We start from the raw sequence: 23,138 nt of genomic DNA on the forward strand, positions 1-23,138 counted from the left end.
TTTCAATTGCAATTGTGGTGGCTTAAACATTCATGACAAACAGTAAACAAGGCTGGGCTACACATTGGCCTCTGCTAATAACAATGACAACAACTTTGTACTCTCTAGCATAGGCTAACAGCTTAGAAACCAGCACATAATTCATACAATATAAATACTATTAGAGCAATATCTCACACGTTACCTGTGTCTTGAAGCAACGCTTTAGTAACGAGACATTGCACTGACTCTGAGTTGAGAAGGACCATGGAAGTGGTGGATAGTCCAGTCATCTCTTGCAATTGCAAACACACCGCAACCACAAGGCACAAGTTCAAAACAACTTCCGCCATTTTGATCTTAAATAGTAGTATTGTTTCTCAACAATAGAATTATAACATCTTCTTAGTAATAAAATATACATATATTGTATGTATAACAGGCACTACTCCATTAACGGTAATTATTACGTAAAGTAGCATATGTTAATTCGTATTTAAAAGAAGAATTGAGAAACATAATTTATCTTGTTTACGGAATTCTGATACGTTGCCGTCTCCATCATAAGACTCAACACTAAAACATTATTTTATTCCACCAGTGACAGGTTGTGGAATGATCACCCTAATCCAGTAAGATTGCGGAATAAAAGTCTTAGAAATATGAAAGGGGGTGAGATATTATGGAGAACAAAATCTCAAGAAACAAATAAAATGTAAAGAAAGGAAATCATCCATGCCGGATCTTTTCGGTTTGAGTGCCTATCGAATTTTAATGTTTTTTTTTTTTTATTCCAATGTATGTATTTTGATGTGGAAAACCCAAAAATGATAACCATTTTGTGGAGAAATTATTTATTGATGGATGTGATAGGTAGTGGCTGTAAGGGGGGGGGGGGTCGCAGGGGTTAGGCTAGGTAGGGGTACAGGGCCCTAGGTTAGGTGGTTGTATTTGGTTCGGTAGTGTCCCGAAAATCACTGTGGCCTAAAGGGGGGGGTCGCAGGGGGGGGGGGGGGCGGAGGCCCCCCCCCCCCCCCCCCCCGGTAGGCCTAGGTAGGGATACAGGGCCCCTATGCTAGGTTAGGTGGGTTTTCTTAGGTTCAGTAGTGCCCTGAAAATCAAGAAGAGCGCACAGAGAAATCGCAGCATTTCAGTAAGATATTGATTGATATAAGCCAATTTAAGTGTTAATAAACAATTTCTCCACAAAATGGTTATCATTTTAGGGTTTTCCCACATCAAAAATACATACTTTGGAATAAAAAAAAACATTTAAATTCGATAGGCACTCAAACCGAAAAGATCCGGAATGCCGAAGCTGAGGTGTGCATACGAAAATGACAGAAGAGATTTTATTGGTGAACTTAGCACCAAGGAAACTGACATATTAATGAAAACAAAGCTGATTGCTGAACATGATAGACATTTACAGGGCTACCAACGCAAGAGCTCGTGTCTTGCAAACGGCAAAACAATCTAAAACGAACGAACGGTAGATGTAAAAACGCCCATAAAGATAAAATGAGCTTGAATATCTCTCGGATTCAATTTTTTTTCTTTAGAACTATAAATTAAACTACTTCTAAATTATTCAATTATTAGGACGTAGTTTAATGAGGACCGTCCGCTATGATGTTTTGACATTTAAACTTTCTGAAGTCGAAAATTTATCTAATTTCTTTCATATATGCAGAAACATATCGTACATGCTCTCTACAAGTTTCGGCCAATTATTTTTACAAATAAGGAAGATAGTGGTCTTTAAATGATGACGTCATCCTTACTGCGTCATCTGCATGACTGAATTTGACAGAATCGTCTTTGTATGTTTATTTTCTGCATATATATAGCGATTTTTTTTTTTCACTTATGTTTCGAAATCTCGTACGTCTGGTAGAGAGGGAAGGCATTAGAGGGTAGGTGATTGGTGAACGAAACTCGAAAGTACAAGCTACGAGAATAGCCGCCAGAGTTTTCAAATAAGTTTTGTGTGTTTTTACTTGCAATTCGTATGTATATTGTGTTTTCGCAACGTCCTCGTGAACTTTATAGCAAGGTCAATGTTACCTAAGGTCATAGAAAGAATAAAAAGTAAGAAAAGAGCAACAAAAAAGAGGGAAACATGAATAGGAGTAGAAAGCTGGAACATTCTAACTAAAAACTCTGGCAACAATGAGAGGCCATGGCAAACTCATGACTCCCTTACGCATAGTGTATTAGTAAAGTTAGGGTTTTAAAGACCTCGAGTGCGTTTATGTAGGAATAAACAATGAAAGTAAAAAATGAAGTTATCATAATAATGCTATCTTGATTTTTTAAAGAAAAGAAGCGAAAATTTATCGCAATCTTTGGGAGCTCATAACTCAAAATTATTGTTCGATTTTAGAGAGAAAGATATCATTGAAAAGATGAATAAAAATCCCACAATTTTGTATACCAGAATTTTGATTTTCCCTTTTCTCTTTTTCATGAATAATTTACGTCTAGACGAAGAAAATTAAAGAAAAAAATCCTTTAAAACAAGGAAAATGAAAAATCTGTCACACAAATATTCGATTTATAAAAAAAGTTTTTGGTATAATTTTCAATGTAATTGGTGTCATATTAGTGGAGAAAAAATATACCTAAAGTTTTTTTTTTATCATAATATTTGCTCATACATCAAAATATTTTTGATCAAAATTACTTGTAATTCTTATATGATGAAGGTATTATATGTCTAAAACATACATAGAAATTGCGCATTTTGAATAATTAGAAAAAAAAAAAATCATGGCATAGCAGACGGTCTCCTTAATTTGCACAAGAAACAAATATCGAATATGAATCAGTTAAGCCAATTATCTATCTTAACTTTCCCACCTCCCAATGACCTTCACAAGAAGTTCTTCCGTTGTATAAGTTTACCTTCGAGACACAATCATGTTCTTCTTCCATGATTTCTCACGAACACTTCCTGGCGCCAGAAATGCAGTTCTCCCCCGCCCCCACCCTACTCTTTTCTGGGTATATATAAACATCAGCAATTTAACCACTAGGCCAGTAACTCATCTTGAGCCATACATCAGCAGAAAGCTAAATTCCTCTTGATCTCTACCAGCAACTTGTCAGGTAGTAGAACAGTCGAAACTTAGTATTAATATTATTGTTATTATTATCATTTTAAAATAGAATTCACAATTTTATAAGAAAAGATAAGAACTGAGATTTGGGTGAATTAGAAGACGTAATTGATGACAATTTAGGCAAATTATGGACGGCTGATTCGACAAATCTGAATATACTTGAAAACCTTCAGGATATTAAAGAGTTTTACCAATTCTCGCCTTGATTCAGGTCTATGAATTGACTATATCGATTTTGGCTCAGAGTGAATAATTTCCTTATTAGTTATGCAAGTGATTATTTATTTTACACATTTATTCAATTATTTCAGAGACGACCAAAAATGCAAGGGGTCTACATCATCCTTTCGGCCGTTTTAGCATTGGCTGTAGCTACTCAATTCCAAGACTGCGGTAAGAGAATGCTTCCCCCCCCCCCCTCTCTCTCTCTCTCTCTCTCTCTCTCCTCTCTCTCTCTCTCTCTCTAAGATAAATTTAGGATTATAATGAAAATAAAACTATTATATGCTTAATTACTTTAAAGAATTACTCTAATTTTTTTGCCATGGAAAGATAATCCAATCTGAAAATTAGTTATTTTCATTAAGAAAATTAAACACTTGGGGATTAAGTTACTTTTAACAAGAAATATGAAATAACTAGTTTACTGCATAAATCACTAAAAATCCGTGTTGGTTCGTATCAAGAGCATTAATTACTTACTTTCAGGGCCGTTTTTTGTTATATCATTCATGGAAACACACACACACACCACACACACACACACACACTGTTGTTGTTCTTATAGATTGCCTGGCTCGACTTGCGGTCAGACACAGGCTCTTGTAATCTTACAGGCGGTAAGCCTTGTACCCAACAAAATTTATAAGACCCTGATTGTCGTATATATTCTTATGAATTAAGAGTACTATACAGCGTATTCTGAGTTGATTGTAATATCCACATTATCGAAGCAATAAGACAAATGTCTTCAGCTTCGTCTTGAAAACCTCTCAAACTTTCGAATGTCTATTGGGAGCTTCTTCAATGTGTCAACAAAGATGAAAGAAACTAGTGAGGATTGTCTTGGGGTGTCTCGTGCCTGCTTTGGTGTATCAAAGCTCCATTTCAGTGCGTCAGTACACATCACACAGTGTACCATAGGCACAGGATCCGTTTAGAACCTAGGATCTTTGCCATGATCCTTCGGTTCATAATTGTCCTTGCTTTATATCCTGTTCTTGGTTCTATTTTTCATCGTGCTGTCCAAACTCTAACATTTATATAATAACTGTATTGTTTTACTCTATTTACACTTGGGCACTGAATAATAAATTCAAATCTTTATAAGAAATAACTCTAATCAAATCAATTGAGCAACTCTCATGCTACGAAGTATTTGCACCGAAGCAGATTTCACGTAACACACCCCTCTCTTGTTTCAGGATCCATTGGAATAGACGTCGTGTTGGACGTTGCCGATTGTCCCACGCCTCCTTGTGTGCTGCAAAGGGGCCATTCTTACTTGATCAACTTCAAGTTCACCTCAAGTAAGAAACTTATTTAGTACTTTCTAAAGTGAATTTTAAACTTTTAGCATGAGTAAACCTCAAGTATGTCTCTCTGATCTTTTAAACAAGTAAAACTCCCTTTTTTAGCACTTGGCACTAGCTTTTAAAAATCATATTTAGGCTTGTAGAATAAATGAAAAAAGGTTGCATTTGATAGGTTGCTACTTTTAAATTATAGCCCCCTAGTAAATATTTCAAATCTATCTTCACAAAACTAAATCAGGCGTTGATACCGACACCTTGACGATTGGCGCATCAGCAAACCTTGGCGGATTAGAGGTCCCATGGCCTGGCATCGACACTGACGCCTGCAAGGGGCTCGAAGGAACCGACTCTCCTTGTCCCATCAAGGCTGGGGATTTTGTCGACTGGAAGTTTGAGGCGGTGGTTCTTCCTGAGTACCCAAAGGTAAATTTTTTTCCACTATTTGCTTGTTGTTTACTGAGATTGGGAGAAAGGAAGGGAGGGATAGACAAATAGTTTGATATAATCTTAAATTTGCATCTCATGATAATTCTGGATACTAACATTTTCATTCTCCTTTCTTCTCATCAGATCCAAACGATGATAACCTTCAAGCTGATCGATTCAAACAAAGGTTACCAAACTTGTGCCAAATTGCCGGCTGTCATTGCATAAGACTAGGAAGATGAATGGATTTACTAAGCTGTTATGTTATGTATGAGTCTAATATCATTACATTTATGTTGTGTTTACTTCCTGGGAGCTTTAATTCTACATATATGCCTTTTGTCATTCCTCTTGATAGATAAAGAGGTTTCGAAACAAGTTTGAAAGAGAAACAACTTTCATGATCCAGCAGTAGCTTTTCAAAACATACTGTGATCTCTGTGACGTCACACGTAAGAGGAACCTTTATTATTATGGCCGTGAAGGCAAATGATCCATTTATTAAATAAAGTTAAAATTACTGTGGCTTTTTTATTCTGTTTGCCAAAATTACCTGCCTTTTAGCTTCGATCGATGAAGATAAACAACGTCGGGTCTATAGCCACGCTTAGCATGGTGACCGCTTATATATATGTGTATATATATATATATATATATATATGTATATATATATATATATAGAGAGAGAGAGAGAGAGAGAGAGAGAGAGAGAGAGAGAGAGTCCTCAGCTATATAGGCCTGGGTCTTCCAACTCTATTAGCACCTTGTGGAGCCCAGCTGAAAGTTTGGTGAACTAAAGTAGGAGACGATGAATGGAGAAGTATTGATTTGAAAGCTCAGGATAGAGATGATTGGTGAAGCATCACCGAGCCCCTTTGTGTCAATAGGCGTAGGAGGAGATGATGATGATGATGATGATGATACATATGTGGTGTATTATGCGTACTTTCTTAAGTATGAAGCAGCTACATCCTTTTGGATGGCTTTCTACTTTTGATCATCAATATACACTCAATTCTCACTTGTGGCTCCAAAAAGGTACTTGAGCAACAGCAGCTACCATCTTTGCTGATGTGCTAAACAAGTGAGCGCGATAGCATACTTTTATTCCCTTCACTGATGAAACTCCACCATCTTGGGAGTAGATTAACAAGAAGGTTAGTGCAAATAAATAGCACCGAATCCAGTGTTAAAAGTTCAAGAAATCTGCTTATGAAACTTCAAGGAATTCACAGAAATGACCCTTAGTTCCGTGCAGTCTTAAGTGGGAGAAGGATGCGAAGAATTTCACGGTTAGTAAATATGAATAAGTTTATAAATCCGAAGAGTAAGCTTAACATTGGATATTGGAATGTCTGATCAATGAACCGGGGTGGGAAAATAGAGCAGCTTTTGGCAGATTTTGTAAAGTATGGCCTAGATATATGCGGTCGCATTGGAACAAGACTGACTGGGTTCGAGAAGAGAGCATTAGACGGAGGAAAGTAGTTGCTACATTGGGGAGAAGATGGGACTCACTATCAAGGAGCAGGATTGGTTTTGAGCAAACAAGCTGGCCAAGCATTAGGGCAATGAACCAGTGGATGGAAGAATTATGAATGCAAGGCTGAAATCTAGTCATGAAGTATGACTATTATAGTATGTTCTACTGATGAAACAGATACTAATTGAAAGGACCGCTTTTATGGTAAATTACAAGAAGTGGTTAACAAGGTGCCAAAATGTGATAATTTGGGAGCGCACTTAGATTAGATGCTACAGAAAAAGGAATGGCAGCCGGTAGTAGTGCGGATAGGAGTTCCACCGGGTACCTAGATAACGGCTCCCCTTTCATTCGCCACTCTTCCCCTTCAAAGAGTTAAATCTATTCGGGGTGAAGATTGCTATGTGTCGTATCTAAAGATACGTCCCCTGACATTATGCGATACCTTTAAAGTTATACTATGGATACTCGCGCAAGGTGTTAGAATTCTGGAGACCTTCGGTTAATTCTCTGGGAGTATCACTGTAGCAAATATCCCTTAGAAAGCTACCAAAAGGAACCTTCCATCAGGACGACATGGCTATCTCAACCAAAAATAGATTTTTCACTTTGCTCAAAATCCGTTTTGTATGGGGGACATAAATGCAAAACTACGTAGGCTAATGATGATGATAGTTTTAGTGAATACATGGGTGTCTATGGTGTAGGGTAAAGTGATGATAATGGTGTTTGATTTACCAGATTTTGTTTAGCCAAGGAATTGATAATAGACAGAACACAGTTTGAACACAGAGATATAGGCTACACAAGTATACTTGGACATCTGCCTGTGGAAAATATTGCAACCAAATTGAGAGTTTCGTAATAGATAAAAAAAGGTAAAAACTCACTACTCGATGTCAGATTTCGACGGGGAGCTGATAAAGAAGCGGCCAGAAACTTTTCTCAATACTTAGACACAAGTTGATGACTAGGAAAGCTAATATAAACCTACCTCCCAGATATGACATTGAAAAGCCAAGACAACAAAGTAGTGTAAAGAATGATTACATTATAGAGTGCATGAATAGATTTACAATCTTAGAGATGTTACCTGATGAAGAAGTAGAGATAGATGACAGTAAAACGTTGGAGTTGAAGAAATCTTTCAGGAATCTACCAACATTACAATCGGACAGGGAAGGGGGGGGTAAGAAGAAAGAAATGGATGACTTGGGAAACATGGAAACTGACAGAGAATAGAAGAACAGCAAAACTTGACTTTGAATCATTAAAGGAAAACATCCCACAACTGACCTTATTACGAACTGAATATATGAGCCTTGATAGTAGACTAAAGAAATGTTGTAGAAGAGACAAACAAAGGTTCATAGATTCTACTGCAGATAACACAGAGCATAATATAATTGGAGGAAATTGGAGAAATATAAGATGTGGACATGAGGGTATTCGAGAAATCACTGGAAAGAAGAGGAAGAGAAATGAGAAACCTGCCAGAAATAAAAATGGAAATCTAATTAAGGAATGTGAAATTAAAGCTAGATAGAAAGAACATTTGGAAGAGACACTGAACAGACGAGGAAGACATCCTTGAGACCGAACACGATCTTCCTATAGATGTAAATGACATTAGATTGGCAGAGGTTGTTCTGGCAATCAAACAACTAAAAAACTAAAACTTACCAGGGTCTTCCAACTCTTCTAGTGCTTTGTGAAGACCAGCTGAAAGTTTGGTGAACTAAAGTAGGAAATGATAAATGGAGAAGTATTGATTTAAAAGCTCAGGATAAAGACGAAGGTTGATGAGATTCAAAATCCCATTGTGTTCAATGAATTATTCAATCATTTAAATGGAAAAGAAATGGATTATTGTTAGAGTACCCAAGAAGGGAGATTTGAGAGACTGTGGGAAGTGTCGACGGATCACATAGTCACGAGTATGTCTGAAAGTCTTTTTCAAGGTAATATTGAATTGAATAGAACTTGTAATAGCTAGAATACTTTAAAAAGAGCAAGCAGGTTTCAGAAAGTGTAGGGGATGTGCCGAGGAGATGATGATGAGAGGGTGTGACGATCATTATTTTATTCTATGACATATAGCTCGACAGTGTAACGATCTAAAATCACCTTGGTTTATGCTTTGTTGATTGTGAGAAAGCATTTGATAGTATTTCACGTATTATGTTAAGGAAGACTCTGATGCACTATGTGATTCCAAACAATATTGTAAACACCATATTGGATATGCATAGAGGAACTTGTTGTAGTGTAATGGTTAATGGTAGTGTTACAGATGTATTTGAAGTCAAGACTGGAGTACTACAAGGTGGAATACTGTCCCCTCTATTGTTTATTATGGTGATTAATCATATTATAAACAAGGCAATGCAAGAAATGAATAATAACATTCAATGGAAAGGGGACCAGAGATTGTGTGATCTTGAATACATAAATGATATATTTCTAATTGCCTCTATAATGACTGAAATACAGGAAATGATTGTTAGGTTAGTACTGGAGGGGAAAAAGGTTAGATTGTTGATCACCCAGAGAAAGATTGAGATCATGCAGATTCAGGGGTGATCAGATGAACTGGTTTATAACATGACTGATATTATCCAACTTAAACTCTTTCAAATACCTAGGAATCATCATTACCAGCAATGGATCACTAGTTACATAATTCAAGGAGAGAATAGGGAGGCTAGACCAAGCAATGGGAATGCTAAAAACAGTTTGGAGGTCAAATCAAATATCAGTTCAAAGCACAAACAAAATATACATTTAACTTGTAAGATTGATATTAACTTAGGGGTACTAGTCGTGGTACAGCACTGTAACAAGTGATGCAAAATTTCTTGCCTTCTAGAATAAATCATTAAGAAGGATTTTGGGAATAAAATAGCAAGAGCAATATTACAACAAATACTGCAATTCGTGAGGTGGCAGGGCTGTCCAATGTGAACGATATAGTTAGATTATCAAGGTGGAGATGGATGGGGCATATCTTAAGGGAGGATATGTTAGTCCATGATGTACTTGAGTGGAAGCCACTGGGAAGGAGGTGAACGTGGTAGACCAAGAGAAACGTGGCTGATGACAATGCGAAGGGAGGTAGGTTCTGAGGATTGTGTTGAGCTCAGAGAAATGTGAAAGAGATATAAGGCATGAGTTCATCGAGGTCTTATGCATCCTGTGAGTCCCAGAGGATTAAGATAAGATATATATATATATATATATATATATATATATATATATATATATATATATATATATATATATATATATATATATATATATATATATATATATATATATATATATCGTTGATGGAAGCTAAAAGGCAGTTGTTATGGGAGGCAAAAGAAAAAACCAACAGTAATTTTAACTTTATTTAATAAATAGGTCATTTGCTTTCACGGCCATAGTAATAGAGGTTCCTCTGACGTGTGACGTCACAGAGATCACAGTATGTTTTGAAAAGCTACTGCTGGATCATGAAAGTTGTTTCTCTTTATCTATCAAGAGGGATGACAAATATGTGGAATTAAAGCTCCCAGGAAGTAAACACAACATAAATGTAATAAAATTAGACTCGTAGATAACATAACAGCTTAACAAATGCCACTCTTCTTCTTCTTCTTCTTCTTCTTCTTCTTCTTCTTCTTCTTCTTCTTCTTCTTCTTCTTCTTCTTCCTCCTCCTAAACTTATACAATGACAGCCGGCAATTTGGCACAAGTTTGGTAACCTTTGTTAGAATCGATCAGCTTGAAGGTTATCATCGTTTGGATCTGAAGAGAAGAAAGGAGAATGAAAATGTTAGTATCCAGAATATCATTAGATGCAAATTTAAGAATATATCAAAATATTGGTCTATCCCTCCCTTCCTTTCTCCCAATCTACATAAGCACTAAGCAAATAGTGGAAAAAATTTACCTTTGGGTACTCAGGAAGAACCACCGCCTCAAACTTCCAGTCGACAAAATCCCCAGCCTTGATGGGACAAGGAGAGTCGGTTCCTTCGAGCCCCTTGCAGGCGTCAGTGTCGATGCCAGGCCATGGGACCTCTAATCCGCCAAGGTTTGCTGATGCGCCAATCGTCAAGGTGTCGGTATCAACGCCTTATTTTGTTTTGTGAAGATAGATTTGGAATATTTATTAGGGGGCTATAATCTAAAAGTATCAACATATCATATGTAAAATGTTATACTTATTCTACAAGCCTAAAAGTAATTTTCAAAGCTAGTGCCAAGTGCTGAAAAATTACTCTTACTTGGGATGTAGGCCTAGTCTACTGCTGCTAGAAGTCTAAAAATCAGTTTAGATCATAGAGTCATACTTGATGTTTACGCGTGCTAAAAGTTTAAAATTTATTTTAAAAAGTACTAAATAAGTTTCTTACTTGAGATGAACTTGAAGTTGATCAAGTAAGTGTGGCCCCTTTGCAGCACACAAGGAGGCGTGGGACAATCGGCAAGGTCCAACACGACGTCTATTCCAATGGATCCTGAAACAAGAGAGGGATGTGTTGCGTAAGATCTTCTTCGGTGCAATTATTTCGAAACAAGAGAGTGCTCAATAAATTTGATTAGAATTACTTCTTACAAAGATTTGAATTTGTAATTCTTGGCTATATAGCCCGACACCAGGTCCTGTGAGACCACCCAGTGCCCAAGTGTAAATAGAGGAAAATCCTGCAGTTATGCAATAGAGGTTAGAGGAGTTTGGATAGCAAGATGGACGAAAGTAACCAAGAATGGAGGTAAAGTAGAAGGATGAAAAGCAAGCACAGCTAGGGGCCAAAGGATCTCGGGTAATGATTCTAAGTTATAGGTAGATTCTGTGCCTATGGTACACCACGTGATGTGTACTGAGGCTATGATAGTTCGACCAAAGGAAGCAAAAGAGCTTCATAGTTTTACTCGTGTGCCATATGTAAAGGAGATCATTGTGAGGGGTAAATTGAAATGGTTTGGGCATGCTCTTCGCACTCCATAAGAGAGATTAGTTCACCAAACATTTAACTGTGCTCCACAAGGCATTAGAAGAGTAGGAAGACCCAGACTTAAATGACAGAGGACTATGGAACGTGAAGTGGGAGATGATGAATGGAGAAGTGTTGAATTAAAAGCTCAAGATAGAGACGACTGGCGAAATCTAACCGAGGCCCTTTGCGTCAATGGGCGTAGGAGGAGATGATGATGAAGCAAGGGAGACAATCCTGACTAGACAATCGAAAGACTGAATATATCAAGGCTTTCAAGAAGTTGAAGACTTTCTTGTCTTCTAAGTGCTTTGATAATGCGGATTTTACAATTAACGAGGAATACGCTGTATAATATTCTTAATACATACGAATTATACAGTAAACAGGTCTTGCAAGTTCTGTTTGGTACATGGGTTACTGGCTGTAGGTTAAAATTACAAGTGCACGTGTCTGACCGAAAGGGCTAGGCATTCTACAATAACAACAACAACAGTGCACAGGGATTGCACGTGGTAGAGTCAGAAAAATAGCCCTTAAAAAAGTAAGTAGGCCTAATGCTCTCAATATGGTTCACCACTGATATCTGTGAGTTATGCAAAAACCCAGTCAAGTTTTATGTTTGTGTTAGAAATAGCCTACCATGTGTGTGTGAGTAGTTTATATATATATATATATATATATATATATATATATATATATATATATATATATATATATATATATATATATATATTTATATATATACATATATATATTATATATATATATACATACATATATATATATATATATATATATATATATATATATATATATATATATATATAGAGAGAGAGAGAGAGAGAGAGAGAGAGAGAGAGAGAGAGAGAGAGAGAGAGAGAGAGAGAGAGAGAGAGAGAGAGAGAGAGAGAGAGAATTAACTAGTTTTGAGATGAAATAATTTTCTTGTGCCAAAACAATGGAGTAGGCTAATACTTGAAATTGAGCACATAATAATTTGCCTATTTTCCTTACATTCCTGAAAATGTCTTTAACTCGAGGAAAACTGATGAGAGAGAGAGAGAGAGAGAGAGAGAGAGAGAGAGAGAGAGAGAGAGAGAGAGAGAGAGAGAGAGAGAGAGAGAGAGAGAGAGAGAGAGAGAGAGAGAGAGGAAGCATTCTCTTACCGCAGTCTTGGAATTGAGTAGCTACAGCCGATGCTAAAACGGCCGAAAGGATGATGTAGACCCCTTGCATTTTTGGTCGTCTCTGAAATAATTGAATAAATGTGTAAAATAAATAATCACTTGCAAAACTAATAAGGAAATTATTCACTCTAAGCCAAAATCGATAAGGCAATTCATAGACGACAATTGGTAAAACTCTTTAATATCCTGAAGGTTTTCAAGTATATTTAGTGTTGTCGATTCAGCCGTCCATAATTTGCCTAATTTATCATCAATTGCGTCTTCTAATTCACCCAAATCTCAGTTCTTATCTTTTCATATAAAACTGTGAATTCTATTTTTTTTAAATGATAATAATAAAAATAGAATTAATGCTAAGTTTTGACTGTTCTACTACCTGACAAGTTGCTGGTCGAGAACAAGAGGAATTTAGCTTTCTGCTGATGTATGGCTCAAGATGAGTACTGGCCTAGTGGTTAGACGGCTGATGTTTATATACACCCCAGAAAAGAGTAGGGCGAGTGGGGGGGGGGGGGTTATGGAATAAAACTATTTGTGGCGCCAGGAAGTGTTCGTGGGAAACTATGGAATAACATGATTATGTTTCTATAGTAAACTTATACAACGGTAGAACTTCTTGTGAAGGTCATTGGGAAGGTGGAAAAAGTATAGATAGATAATTGGATTAACTGATTCACATTCATCATTTGTTTCTTGGTCATTTACTCTACGTCCTAATAATTGAATTAATTAGTAGTTTAACTTATCCTTCTTAAGGGAAATATGTATTGACTCCGAAAGATATTTAAGCTCACTTTATCTTTATGGGAATTTTAAGTCTACCATATTCAGCTTTGTTTTCAGTAATATGTCAGCTTCCTTGGTGTTGAGTTTACCAATGAAATCTCTTCTGCCATTTTCATAGGTAAACCTCAACTTTGTCATCTCTGTGTTCTTTTCTTTACTTTTGATTTCTTTCTTGAGATCTTGCTCTCTATACGAATTCACCCTTTAAATTTTAATATCATACTTTTTCATTATTCTACAAAGACTTTTTTCCCCAACATTCCCCATATGGTTCCCTTATTTGGTCTTCCACCATTTCTTTAACTAATCGTTTATCATCTGATGTTACGATGAAGCAATACATTTTTAAACTCACTTCTCTTCTCAACTGGTCATATGCCTTTTTCAGCCATTAGCCTCCAATAAGGTGTAGTTGCAACTTGTCGTTTCTTTTCCCTTTGTAACACTCAACATCTCAATATATGCAAATAATGTAAGTCCCACTTCTTTCTCATATACCTTCCTTCCCATCTGCAATGCCAGTTCTCTTGCTCTGTCATTGTCTCCATACATCTCAACTTCTTACACCTAACATTTTTCTTCCTAATTATTTATATTCCTATACTGTATCAATCCTTATTTTTTTAACCACCCTTTTAATCTTTCTAACTTCTCTTTTTTGTGTGTGTCATTACTAAAACACCTCTGATTTCTGATCCTAGCTCCTGGTTCCGAACCGTTCACTCCGCAGAACACGTTTACGGGCACTCTATCAACTAATAGATAGTAGGAAAGCATCTTTGCTTGAACCAAGTAATTGAACTTTTTCCTGTAACCACAGACAAGTCTTGATTAAAATCTTAAGACTTAATTTATAACTTTTCACCTTAAGATAAGTTGGGATAATACCTTGTTGAAGGTTGTAGGTTGGCTAAGGCAATAAACCACCCCTTGAGATACTACCGCCAGAGAGTTATTTGGTCCCTTTGACTGGTCACTCAGTACTACATTGGATCCCTCTCTCTAGTTACGGCTCATTTTCCTGTTCTAGACATACACCGAATAGTCTGGCCTATTCTATCCACATTCTCCTCTTTCCTCATACACCTGACGACACTGAGCTCACAAAACAGTTCTTCTTCTCTCAAGGGGTTAACTACTGCACTGTAATTGTTCAGTGGCTACTTTACTCTTGGTGAGGGTAGAAGAGCCTCTTTAGCTATGGTAAGCAGCTCTTCTAGGAGAAGGACACTAAAATCAAACCGTTGTTCTCTAATCTTGGATAGTGCCATAGCCTCTGTACCATGGTCTTCCACTGTCTCGGGTTAGAGTTCTCTTGCTTGAAGGTACACTCGGGCTCACCATTCTATCTTATTTCTCTTCCTCTTGTCTTTTTAGATTTTATAGTTTATATATGAAAGATGTATTTTAATGTTGTTACTGTAAATGTTTTATCTTAATTGTTCATTACCTCTCTTTCAGTTTACTAATTTCCTTGTTTCCTTTCCTCACTGGGCTATTTTTCCCTGCTGTAGCTCTTGTGCTTATAGCATCTAGCTCTCCTAATTAGGGTTTTAGCTTAGATTGTAATATATTAGAAAACACTCGGGCACACTTTTCTAGCTTGTTTCTCTCCCTCTTGCTTTTTTTTAAGTTTTATAGTCTATATATGAAAGACGTATTTTAATGTGGTTACGGTTCTTAAAATATTCTATATTGTGAATTACTTCTCTTGTAGATTATTTCCTTATTTCCTTTTCTTACCGAGCTATTTCCCCTATTGGAGCCCTTGGGCTTATATCATCATGCTTTTCCAACTGGAGTTGTAGATTAGCAAGTAATAATAATAATAATAATAATAATAATAATAATAATAATAATAATAATAATAATAATAATAATAATAATAATAATAATAATAATAATAATAATAAGTTTTGGCAATCTCTTCTAGGATTTTGCAATATATCCACTCATATCTTCTCTGAACATTCCTTATTTTGAGCAAGGAAATAACATTCTCTGTTATCTTATTTTTCTTTGCACATGTCATAAGCGTCGACTGTATTTTCTCCTGAAATTTGCTTTTAGTTTGAACGTTTAACCCTGTTTTCTGAGCCAAGTAACTCCCGGAGCTATTATCCGTCATTAGAACAATTTATCATCATCATCATCATCTCCTCGTACGCCTATTGACGTAAAGGGCCTCGGTTAGATTTCGCCAGTCATCTCCATCTTGAGCTTTTAAATCAATACTTCTCTATTCATCATCTCCCACTGCATACTTCATAGTCCTCAGCCATGTAGATTTGGGTCTTCCAACTCTTCTAGTACCTTGTGGAGCCCAGTTAAATGTTTGGTGAACCAATCTCTCTTTGGGGAGTGAGAAGATCATGCCCAAACCATCTCCATCTACTCCTCATCATGATCTCATCCACATATGGGACTCGAGTAATCTCTCTTATAGTTTCATTTCTAATCCTGTCCTGCCATTCAAGTCCCAATATTCTTCTGAGGGTTTTGTTCTCAAATCTACTAAATCTATTGGAGATTGTTTCATTGTCATACCATGAACAGTTTACACATATTCATTATCATAATCAACAAATAAAGTTATAATTTCATTTGAGATACAAGATCTCTCTCTCTCTCTCTCTCTCTCTCTCTCTCTCTCTCTCTCTCTCTCCTCTCTCTCTCTCTCTCTCTCTGTCACCCACCTGCAATCTGTTCTAGATTTTCTCACAAGAGACGAAGTGTCCATGAGCAGCCCATCATGAATTATCCTGGTAGCAGCTGTTGTAAGAGGAATGTGAGAAAGAGGTTATCGCTAAGGCAAAATATCTTAGCTACTTCGTGTAGCGTATTTATTTTACTTATTTGCCACCGCTTGAATTATTCTAGCCCTTTGTATTACGGCTTTATCGTTATTATCTATATATCCGTTATCTATTTTACTTATTCATCACCGTTTTCATCTTTTTTTACTACTTTGTATTACAGTTTTATTGTTCTTTTGGTAAGAAATATGTAGGTCTAACTCAAGACTGTCTGTCTTTAGGCCTACATAAAAACAGATATAAATAATTAAAGAGAGCGTAACATTTTGAATATGCATTTAAGGACGGACAAAATCTTATTATGAAAATAAAAACATTCAAAACTGAACCAACGCATTCTGAGCTACTACTAGAGAATGTAGTCTCATTTCCTTTTAAATTTCTTATTTTATCATTATTATCTCCACAGATACTTGATTTAAACATTTCCTGTTCTATAACAAATAGTCCAGCAATCGGAAATACCTTTTTTTTTCTCCTCCCAGCCCACCAAAGTCATAAACAATCAATCTTTCTTTTCTAATCAATAAAAAAAAAAAAATCCCAGGAATGTAATTTTCCTACAGTAACAACGAAACAAAAAATGTAGATCATGATATCTTAAATCTAAAGTTGTTCAAAACACCTTCACATTTTCTCATACATGCCCCAGATGTCGCGTTTACAGAGAACAGCTTTTATCAGAATGACATAACTGGTTCCCATCCATAGCCGTGGGCTTCATTCTCTTCTTTTTCTTTCTCTATCTCGCTTGGAGGGCGTGGCTTCTTACCAAGGCTTTATAAACGGCAAGACAAAGGAGGAATCTTGTTTCTCTACAGCGTGCTACTTTTACAGGTAGAGTATAGAGTATTATTATTATTATTATTATTATTATTATTATTATTATTATTATTATTATTATTATTATTATTATTATTATTATTTGCTAACCTATAATCCTAGTTGGTAAAGTCCGAGGGCTCCAACAGTGAAAAATAGCCCAGTGACAAAAGGAAATAAATAAACTACAAGTGAAGTAATTGACAATCAAAATAAAATATTTTGAGAAGAGTAACGTTAAAATAAATCTTTCATATATAAACTATAAAAAACAAGAAGAGAAATAAGACAGAATATTGTGCCCCAGTGTACCCTGAAGCAAGAGAACTCGACTCAAGGCACTGGAAGACCATAGTACAGAGGCTATGACACTACCCTAGACTAGAGAACAAGGGTTTGATTTTGGAGTGTCTGGAATTAAGTCTACCATCATTTTGCCTTGAGTAAATAGTTTGTCTCGTAAGCATAAAACTTCTTATTTAGTTTCATTCATTTATTTGTTGTGTATTCTTTTTGCGGCAATTAAATTCTAAAGTTTCTCAGATAAGGTTGGTCAAGGCACCAGCCACCCATTGAGACACTACCGCTAGAGAGTTATTGGTTCCTTTGGCCAGACAGTACTACATTGGATCTCTCTTTCTGGTTACTGCTCATTTCCTCTTTGCCGACACATACACAGAATTATGTGGCCTATTCTTTTTACATTCTCCTCTTTCCGCATACACTTGACAACAAGGAAATTTCCAAACAATTCTTCTTCTCTCAAAAAGTGAACTACTGCACTGTAATTGCTCAGGGGCTACTTTCCTCTTGGTAAGGGTAGAAAAGATTCTTTAGCTATGGTAAGCAGCTCTTCTCGGAGAAGGACACTCCAAAATCAAACCATTGTTCTCTAGTCTTGGGTAGTGCCATAGCTTCTGTACCACGATCTTTCACTGTCTTGGTTTAGAGATCTCTTGCTTGAGGGTACATTTGGGCACACTATACTATCTTGTTTCTCTTCCTCTTGTTATTTTTGGAGTTTTTTATCCTCTTGTTATTTTAAAGTTTTTATAGTTTATATACAAGATATTTATTTTAATGTTATTATTGTTCTTAAACTTCTCTTGTAATTTTTCCCTCTTTGGGCTATTTTCCTTGTTGGAGCCCTTTGGCTTCTAGCTTCCTATTTTTCTAAGTAGGGTTGTCGTTTAGCAAGTAATAATAATAATAATAATAATAATAATAATAATAATAATAATAATAATAATAATAATAATAATAATATGAAAAACTCCAAAACAGTCGTGCACTTAACAAACAACATTGAACCAGGATTAGTAAAAACTGACAAAACAAAACATTCCAAATAATATTATAAAACTAAAACCACAATTACCGTTGCATTATATTAATTTCATTTCCCATTTCCAGTACAATGCGTCTATTACTTCTCTCCGGGCTTTTAGGCCTAGTAGCTGGCACGGCCTTCCAAGATTGTGGTAAGACACTGTATATGAATTTGTGGTTTTACTGGATATTTCATATAAAATCTTTCTATATTTATGAAATGGTTGAAGTTCATATTGTTTTCAGACAAATATTTATATATTTCTTTCCTGTATACTGTTAATGTTTAATTTGGTATATTATATTTCACATTGTTTAGAAAAAGGGAAAGTAATTGATTTTGTAATTTCTAGACCAACCACGTATTTACCAACTCTCTCTCTCTCTCTCTCTCTCTCTCTCTCTCTCTCTCTCTCTCCTTCTCTCTCTCTCTCTCTCTCTCTCTCTCATGTTTGAGGATAAAGTTACAATAACAAGCTTTTCTTCAAGTAGCCTATACTTCTTCTGCTTTCAAAACATTTACTTTCCTAAAAGTTAAATAGTCTTTAAGTTTATCTCATATAAGTAAAGTAAGCGGGTTGATAAGATAAAACAAAAAAATAAACCCCCGATAAGATTTGCTTCTTCGCAGGATCCAAGGGAAAAGATGTATTTTTCTCTGTCGAGGGTTGTGAAGTACCTCCTTGCCTCCTTATGCGAGGAAAAAGTTATCAGATCGACTTCAAATTTACTGCCAGTGAGTATATTCTTATGTTATATGGAATATGAGTTTGGAATATAATCCCGAATACAGCTATAGGCCTACAATAAACTGTATGTTCAAAGAGAGCGTGCTTTAGATTGCACGCATTATATAAAGCATTTGTTATTTTGAGTACCTTTCTTGTTTTACAATTGCCATGAATAATGTATTACTGAAATTGGATTTCCTTCGCTTATAAACCTCTTTATTACAGTATTGGGAATAGTGAGGTGGTAGTGAATTACAAAGATTTAAAGGGGAATCGGATTAATCCAGTAAATAATAATAAAAAAGATGTTGACTTGAGTTATTGTCTGAGTGGATAGCCTTTAGTCCAGTCAGCAAAGCTGATAAGGGATGAGGTCTTCACCTATGACTGGCAGAGACAAGTGACCGGACAATGTCTTAAAACCGACCATTTATACAAAACATCAGCACAAGCCCCTCTCTACTCAGGACAGGACCAGGTAGAGGCAGGTTATGGATTTTGATGACTCAGCAGGTAGACACAGACCTATAGGCAAACCTAAAATCTCCCTCCCTGATTTACAAGGACGGTGAGGTTGCGTTTTTTTTTTTTTTTATGTAAAAAATCGGAAGTATAGATTAGTTAGCAGTTAGCAAAACAATACAGAACACCGAAAGATGACTGAATAAATAAGCATATAAATCAATACAAAAATAAATCAAATAGATCAATATCAAGTGAAACAACACTGCCACTTCACATTAAATCGCCCAAAACTGAAAGTATAGCTAAACTCCAATAATTTTCAGTGTAATCCACCAAAGGAAAAAACATAATCTCTACTCGCTCCAATTCACTGGCCACTCTTACCATCAGGTGGCGCCACCGATACCCTAACGGTCGCTGCCTCGGCAAACATAGGCGGCCTTGAGGTCCCATGGCCAGGTCTTGATCCAGACGCTTGCAAGGGCGTCGAAGCAACCGCTAATCCCTGCCCCATTGAAGATGGAAGCCATGTTGAGTGGAACATGGAAGCGTTTGTTCTTTCGGAATATCCAAAGGTAGGATTGATCTATCTTAACATGTTCAGTTTTATTATTATTATTATTATTATTATTATTATTATTATTATTATTATTATTATTATTATTATTATTATCTCCTCTTATACCTATTGACGCAAAGGGCCTCGGTTAGATTTCGCCAGTCATCTGTATCTTGAGCTTTTAATTCAATACTTCACCACTCACCATCTCCTACTCCACGCTTCATAGTCCTCAGCCATGTAGGCCTGGGTCTTCCAACTCTTCTAGAGCTTTATTATTATTATTATTATTATTATTATTATTATTATTATTATTATTATTATTATTATTATTATTATTATTATTATTATTATTATTATTATTATTATTTCCAAGCTACGACCCTAGTTGGAAAAACAGGATGCTATTATCCCAAGGGCTCCAACAAGGAATAATAGCCCAGTGTGGAAAGGACATAAATAATGTATATGGGAGGTAATTAATAAGGAATATAAAATATCTTAAAATTGCTAAATCGGGCTTCGCTTTTCTAGGTTTTAAAATGTCCAGAGTTGTTCAATATTTCCTTTTCCAAAGTATAGGCCTACTTTCATCTTTAACTTTCGAATTCGTGATTTTGTTGTTCTTATATACACAGTTGCACAAATTATTCAATATTTATATCAGTACTATAAGAATAAGGTTATAGATAAGAAATATTTTGTATAGAATATCTACAATTTAAAATTTTAACCAAAAAACTATTTTCAACAAGTTTGTGACCATTTGGTTGATTATTATTATTATTATTATTATTATTATTATTATTATTATTATTATTATTATTATTATTATTATTATTAAATGCTAAGCTACAACCATAGTTGGAAAAGCAGGATGCTATAAGCCCAGGGGCCCCAACAGGGAAAATAGCCCAGTGAGGAAAGGAAACAAGGAAAATGAAATATTCTAAGAACAGTAAAAACATTGAGAGAGTAGAGGTCCCCCCCCCTTTTTTTTTTTTTTTCATTTGTTGATGTCGGCTACCCCCCAAAATTGGGGGAAGTGCCTTGGTATACGTATGTAGCCTATGTATGTAAAAACATTGAAATAAATATTTCCTATATAAACTATAAAAACTTTAACAAAACAAGAGGAAGAGAAACTAGATAGAACTGATGAGTATAAGTAGTGTTCATCTCCTTATTTCAAAATAAATAATGAGACATATACAAAATGGCTAAAAGATTGTAAATATCAAATTTGGGTTTAGGCTCATAGACGTCTAAAATATCAGTCTGTTAGGAAATAAAATTCCCAAACACACACACACACACACACACACACACACACTCTCTCTCTCTCTCTCTCTCTCTCTCTCTCTCTCTCTCTCTCTCTCTCTCTCTCTCTCTCTCTCTCTCTCGTGTAAAAAAATAATATTTTCCTTTTTTTTACAGCTCACAACGATGGTTACTTTCAAGTTGCTTGACCAGGATGGTAATTTACAAACCTGTGCCAAACTTCCAGCCCAGATAGTATAAGACAAAGACAAACGTAAAACAAGATATAGGCCTATTCTTAAAATTATAAATAAATTCTAAAATCTCTTTGGGTGTGTTTTTTTTTTCCTTCAAGAAATCTTTTTATTTTTTCTTATTATAATCTAATAGGAATTTCAATAAACAAATGCGTTCAGAATTCTGTCAGTAAATCGCCACTTGTAACCAAAAGGCAAGGATGAAATAACCGATGATCTGCATAGAGATTCGCCAGGAGAATATAACTGTCACTGCACCGCACAGGGCTCACTGTAGGCATTACAAAAGTTTGCAGCACCTACTAAAGACTATAGCCTTTAGCTGCACAAAATTTTTTAGTTTTGTATATTTTGTACAGAGTTCCCACTTCCTTTATTCCGATTATACTCTTTCAATCTGTTTTACTTTTATTCCCAGAACAATAGACTTATTTCATATGTAGCATTCAAGTTTAAAAACATATAGAATTTGTTCTTGGACAATTATTTATTCATTTGTAACAAATCAAAGAATTACCTGATAGGCAATCAGCATAAAGACAATTATATTCTATTATGGCAACTGTAGATTATGTTATAAATGATCTGTTGGAAATGACGGTTGAGATCCAACGTAGCATTTTGATTTTGCTCGATCTCAGCGCTGCTTTTAACACAGTCATTCATGAACTGCTACTTAATGCTTCACGGTCCATTGGTATTGAAGATTAAGCTTTTAAATATAAAAAAAGATTACTTGATAAACAGAAACTACTGTGTGCGAATTGAAAATTCTTATTCAATATACGAACTATTAAGATTAAGGACGCCACAAAGGTACGTAGGCCTATACTCGACCCAAGCCTATTCCTTATCTATAACCTTGATTTCTCAAAAGTATTACAAAGACACGGAGTGAAGTTAAAGCTATTTACGGAATGATACACAATTTCACTCTTCCATAGATGACAATGGTGATGCGGTTGATAATATAAAGTACTTTCTTACTGGTATGAAATAATGACAGTAGGGCAATTAAAACTAAATCAAAATAAAACCGAGTTTATGATAAAAAAGGCAATGTAAGAATCCTTTTATATTCGAATGGGCTACTGAGAATATAAACCACATTCTTACTAGTATGAAATAATGACAGTTAATAAATTAAAACTAAACAAAATAAAACTGAGTTTATGGTAAAAAAAAAAAGGCAATGAAAGAATCCTTTGATATATAAATAAATGTTAATGGCAATTTGGTCCTTATATCTAGTAGAGTTTATGGTCTAGATTTGTTACTGGACTGAAACTGTCTCTCAGTACTCTAATGAATAATTTAATAGGAGAGGAGGCAAGGAAAAGATGGGCGGAATATTTTGAAAGTTTGCTGAATGTTGAGGATGATATAATTG

The 23,138-nt window shown here is 35.6% G+C and overlaps 3 protein-coding genes across 3 annotated transcripts; 2 read left to right on the forward strand and 1 right to left on the reverse strand.

Moving 5' to 3' along the window:
* The first annotated feature begins 3,024 nt into the window (after positions 1 to 3,024).
* LOC137643584 (mite group 2 allergen Gly d 2.02-like) lies at positions 3,025 to 5,586 on the forward strand. Its single transcript, XM_068376310.1, has 5 exons — positions 3,025 to 3,090; positions 3,416 to 3,497; positions 4,529 to 4,633; positions 4,878 to 5,062; positions 5,210 to 5,586. The coding sequence occupies exons 2-5, from the start codon at positions 3,428 to 3,430 to the stop codon at positions 5,291 to 5,293; spliced, it is 444 nt and encodes a 147-aa protein (XP_068232411.1). The 5' UTR covers positions 3,025 to 3,090; positions 3,416 to 3,427; the 3' UTR covers positions 5,294 to 5,586.
* Positions 5,587 to 9,926: 4,340 nt separating this feature from the next.
* On the reverse strand, positions 9,927 to 13,215 carry LOC137643586 (mite group 2 allergen Gly d 2.02-like). Its single transcript, XM_068376311.1, has 6 exons — positions 13,100 to 13,215; positions 12,703 to 12,784; positions 10,952 to 11,056; positions 10,486 to 10,670; positions 10,246 to 10,340; positions 9,927 to 10,206 (listed from the first exon to the last, which is right to left on the reverse strand). Exons 2-5 carry the CDS (start codon positions 12,770 to 12,772, stop codon positions 10,257 to 10,259), a joined length of 444 nt encoding a protein of 147 aa, XP_068232412.1. The 5' UTR covers positions 12,773 to 12,784; positions 13,100 to 13,215; the 3' UTR covers positions 9,927 to 10,206; positions 10,246 to 10,256.
* A 3,867-nt stretch (positions 13,216 to 17,082) lies between these two features.
* LOC137643928 (NPC intracellular cholesterol transporter 2 homolog a-like) lies at positions 17,083 to 21,818 on the forward strand. The gene is made up of 5 exons (XM_068376693.1): positions 17,083 to 17,162; positions 18,561 to 18,628; positions 19,108 to 19,212; positions 20,063 to 20,247; positions 21,669 to 21,818. Exons 2-5 carry the CDS (start codon positions 18,565 to 18,567, stop codon positions 21,750 to 21,752), a joined length of 438 nt encoding a protein of 145 aa, XP_068232794.1. The 5' UTR covers positions 17,083 to 17,162; positions 18,561 to 18,564; the 3' UTR covers positions 21,753 to 21,818.
* The last annotated feature ends 1,320 nt before the right edge of the window (positions 21,819 to 23,138 follow it).

This window comes from Palaemon carinicauda, chromosome 7 (genome assembly GCF_036898095.1).
Source record: "Palaemon carinicauda isolate YSFRI2023 chromosome 7, ASM3689809v2, whole genome shotgun sequence".
Taxonomy (NCBI): Eukaryota; Metazoa; Arthropoda; class Malacostraca; order Decapoda; family Palaemonidae; genus Palaemon; species Palaemon carinicauda.

What these genes read in the sequence shown, in the direction of transcription:
- LOC137643586 (XM_068376311.1), bottom strand. Translation starts at nt 12,772, where the DNA reads ATGCAAGGGGTCTACATCATCCTTTCGGCCGTTTTAGCATCGGCTGTA. An exon ending in CAACTTCAAGTTCATCTCAA is followed by an intron (nt 10,671 to 10,951) that starts GTAAGAAACTTA and finishes AAACAAAATAAG; the next exon opens with GCGTTGATACCGACACCTTG. An exon ending in TTCTTCCTGAGTACCCAAAG is followed by an intron (nt 10,341 to 10,485) that starts GTAAATTTTTTC and finishes TCTTCTCTTCAG; the next exon opens with ATCCAAACGATGATAACCTT.
- LOC137643584 (XM_068376310.1), top strand. Translation starts at nt 3,428, where the DNA reads ATGCAAGGGGTCTACATCATCCTTTCGGCCGTTTTAGCATTGGCTGTA. An exon ending in CAACTTCAAGTTCACCTCAA is followed by an intron (nt 4,634 to 4,877) that starts GTAAGAAACTTA and finishes AAACTAAATCAG; the next exon opens with GCGTTGATACCGACACCTTG. An exon ending in TTCTTCCTGAGTACCCAAAG is followed by an intron (nt 5,063 to 5,209) that starts GTAAATTTTTTT and finishes TCTTCTCATCAG; the next exon opens with ATCCAAACGATGATAACCTT.
- LOC137643928 (XM_068376693.1), top strand. Translation starts at nt 18,565, where the DNA reads ATGCGTCTATTACTTCTCTCCGGGCTTTTAGGCCTAGTAGCTGGCACG. An exon ending in CGACTTCAAATTTACTGCCA is followed by an intron (nt 19,213 to 20,062) that starts GTGAGTATATTC and finishes TCTTACCATCAG; the next exon opens with GTGGCGCCACCGATACCCTA. An exon ending in TTCTTTCGGAATATCCAAAG is followed by an intron (nt 20,248 to 21,668) that starts GTAGGATTGATC and finishes TTTTTTTTACAG; the next exon opens with CTCACAACGATGGTTACTTT.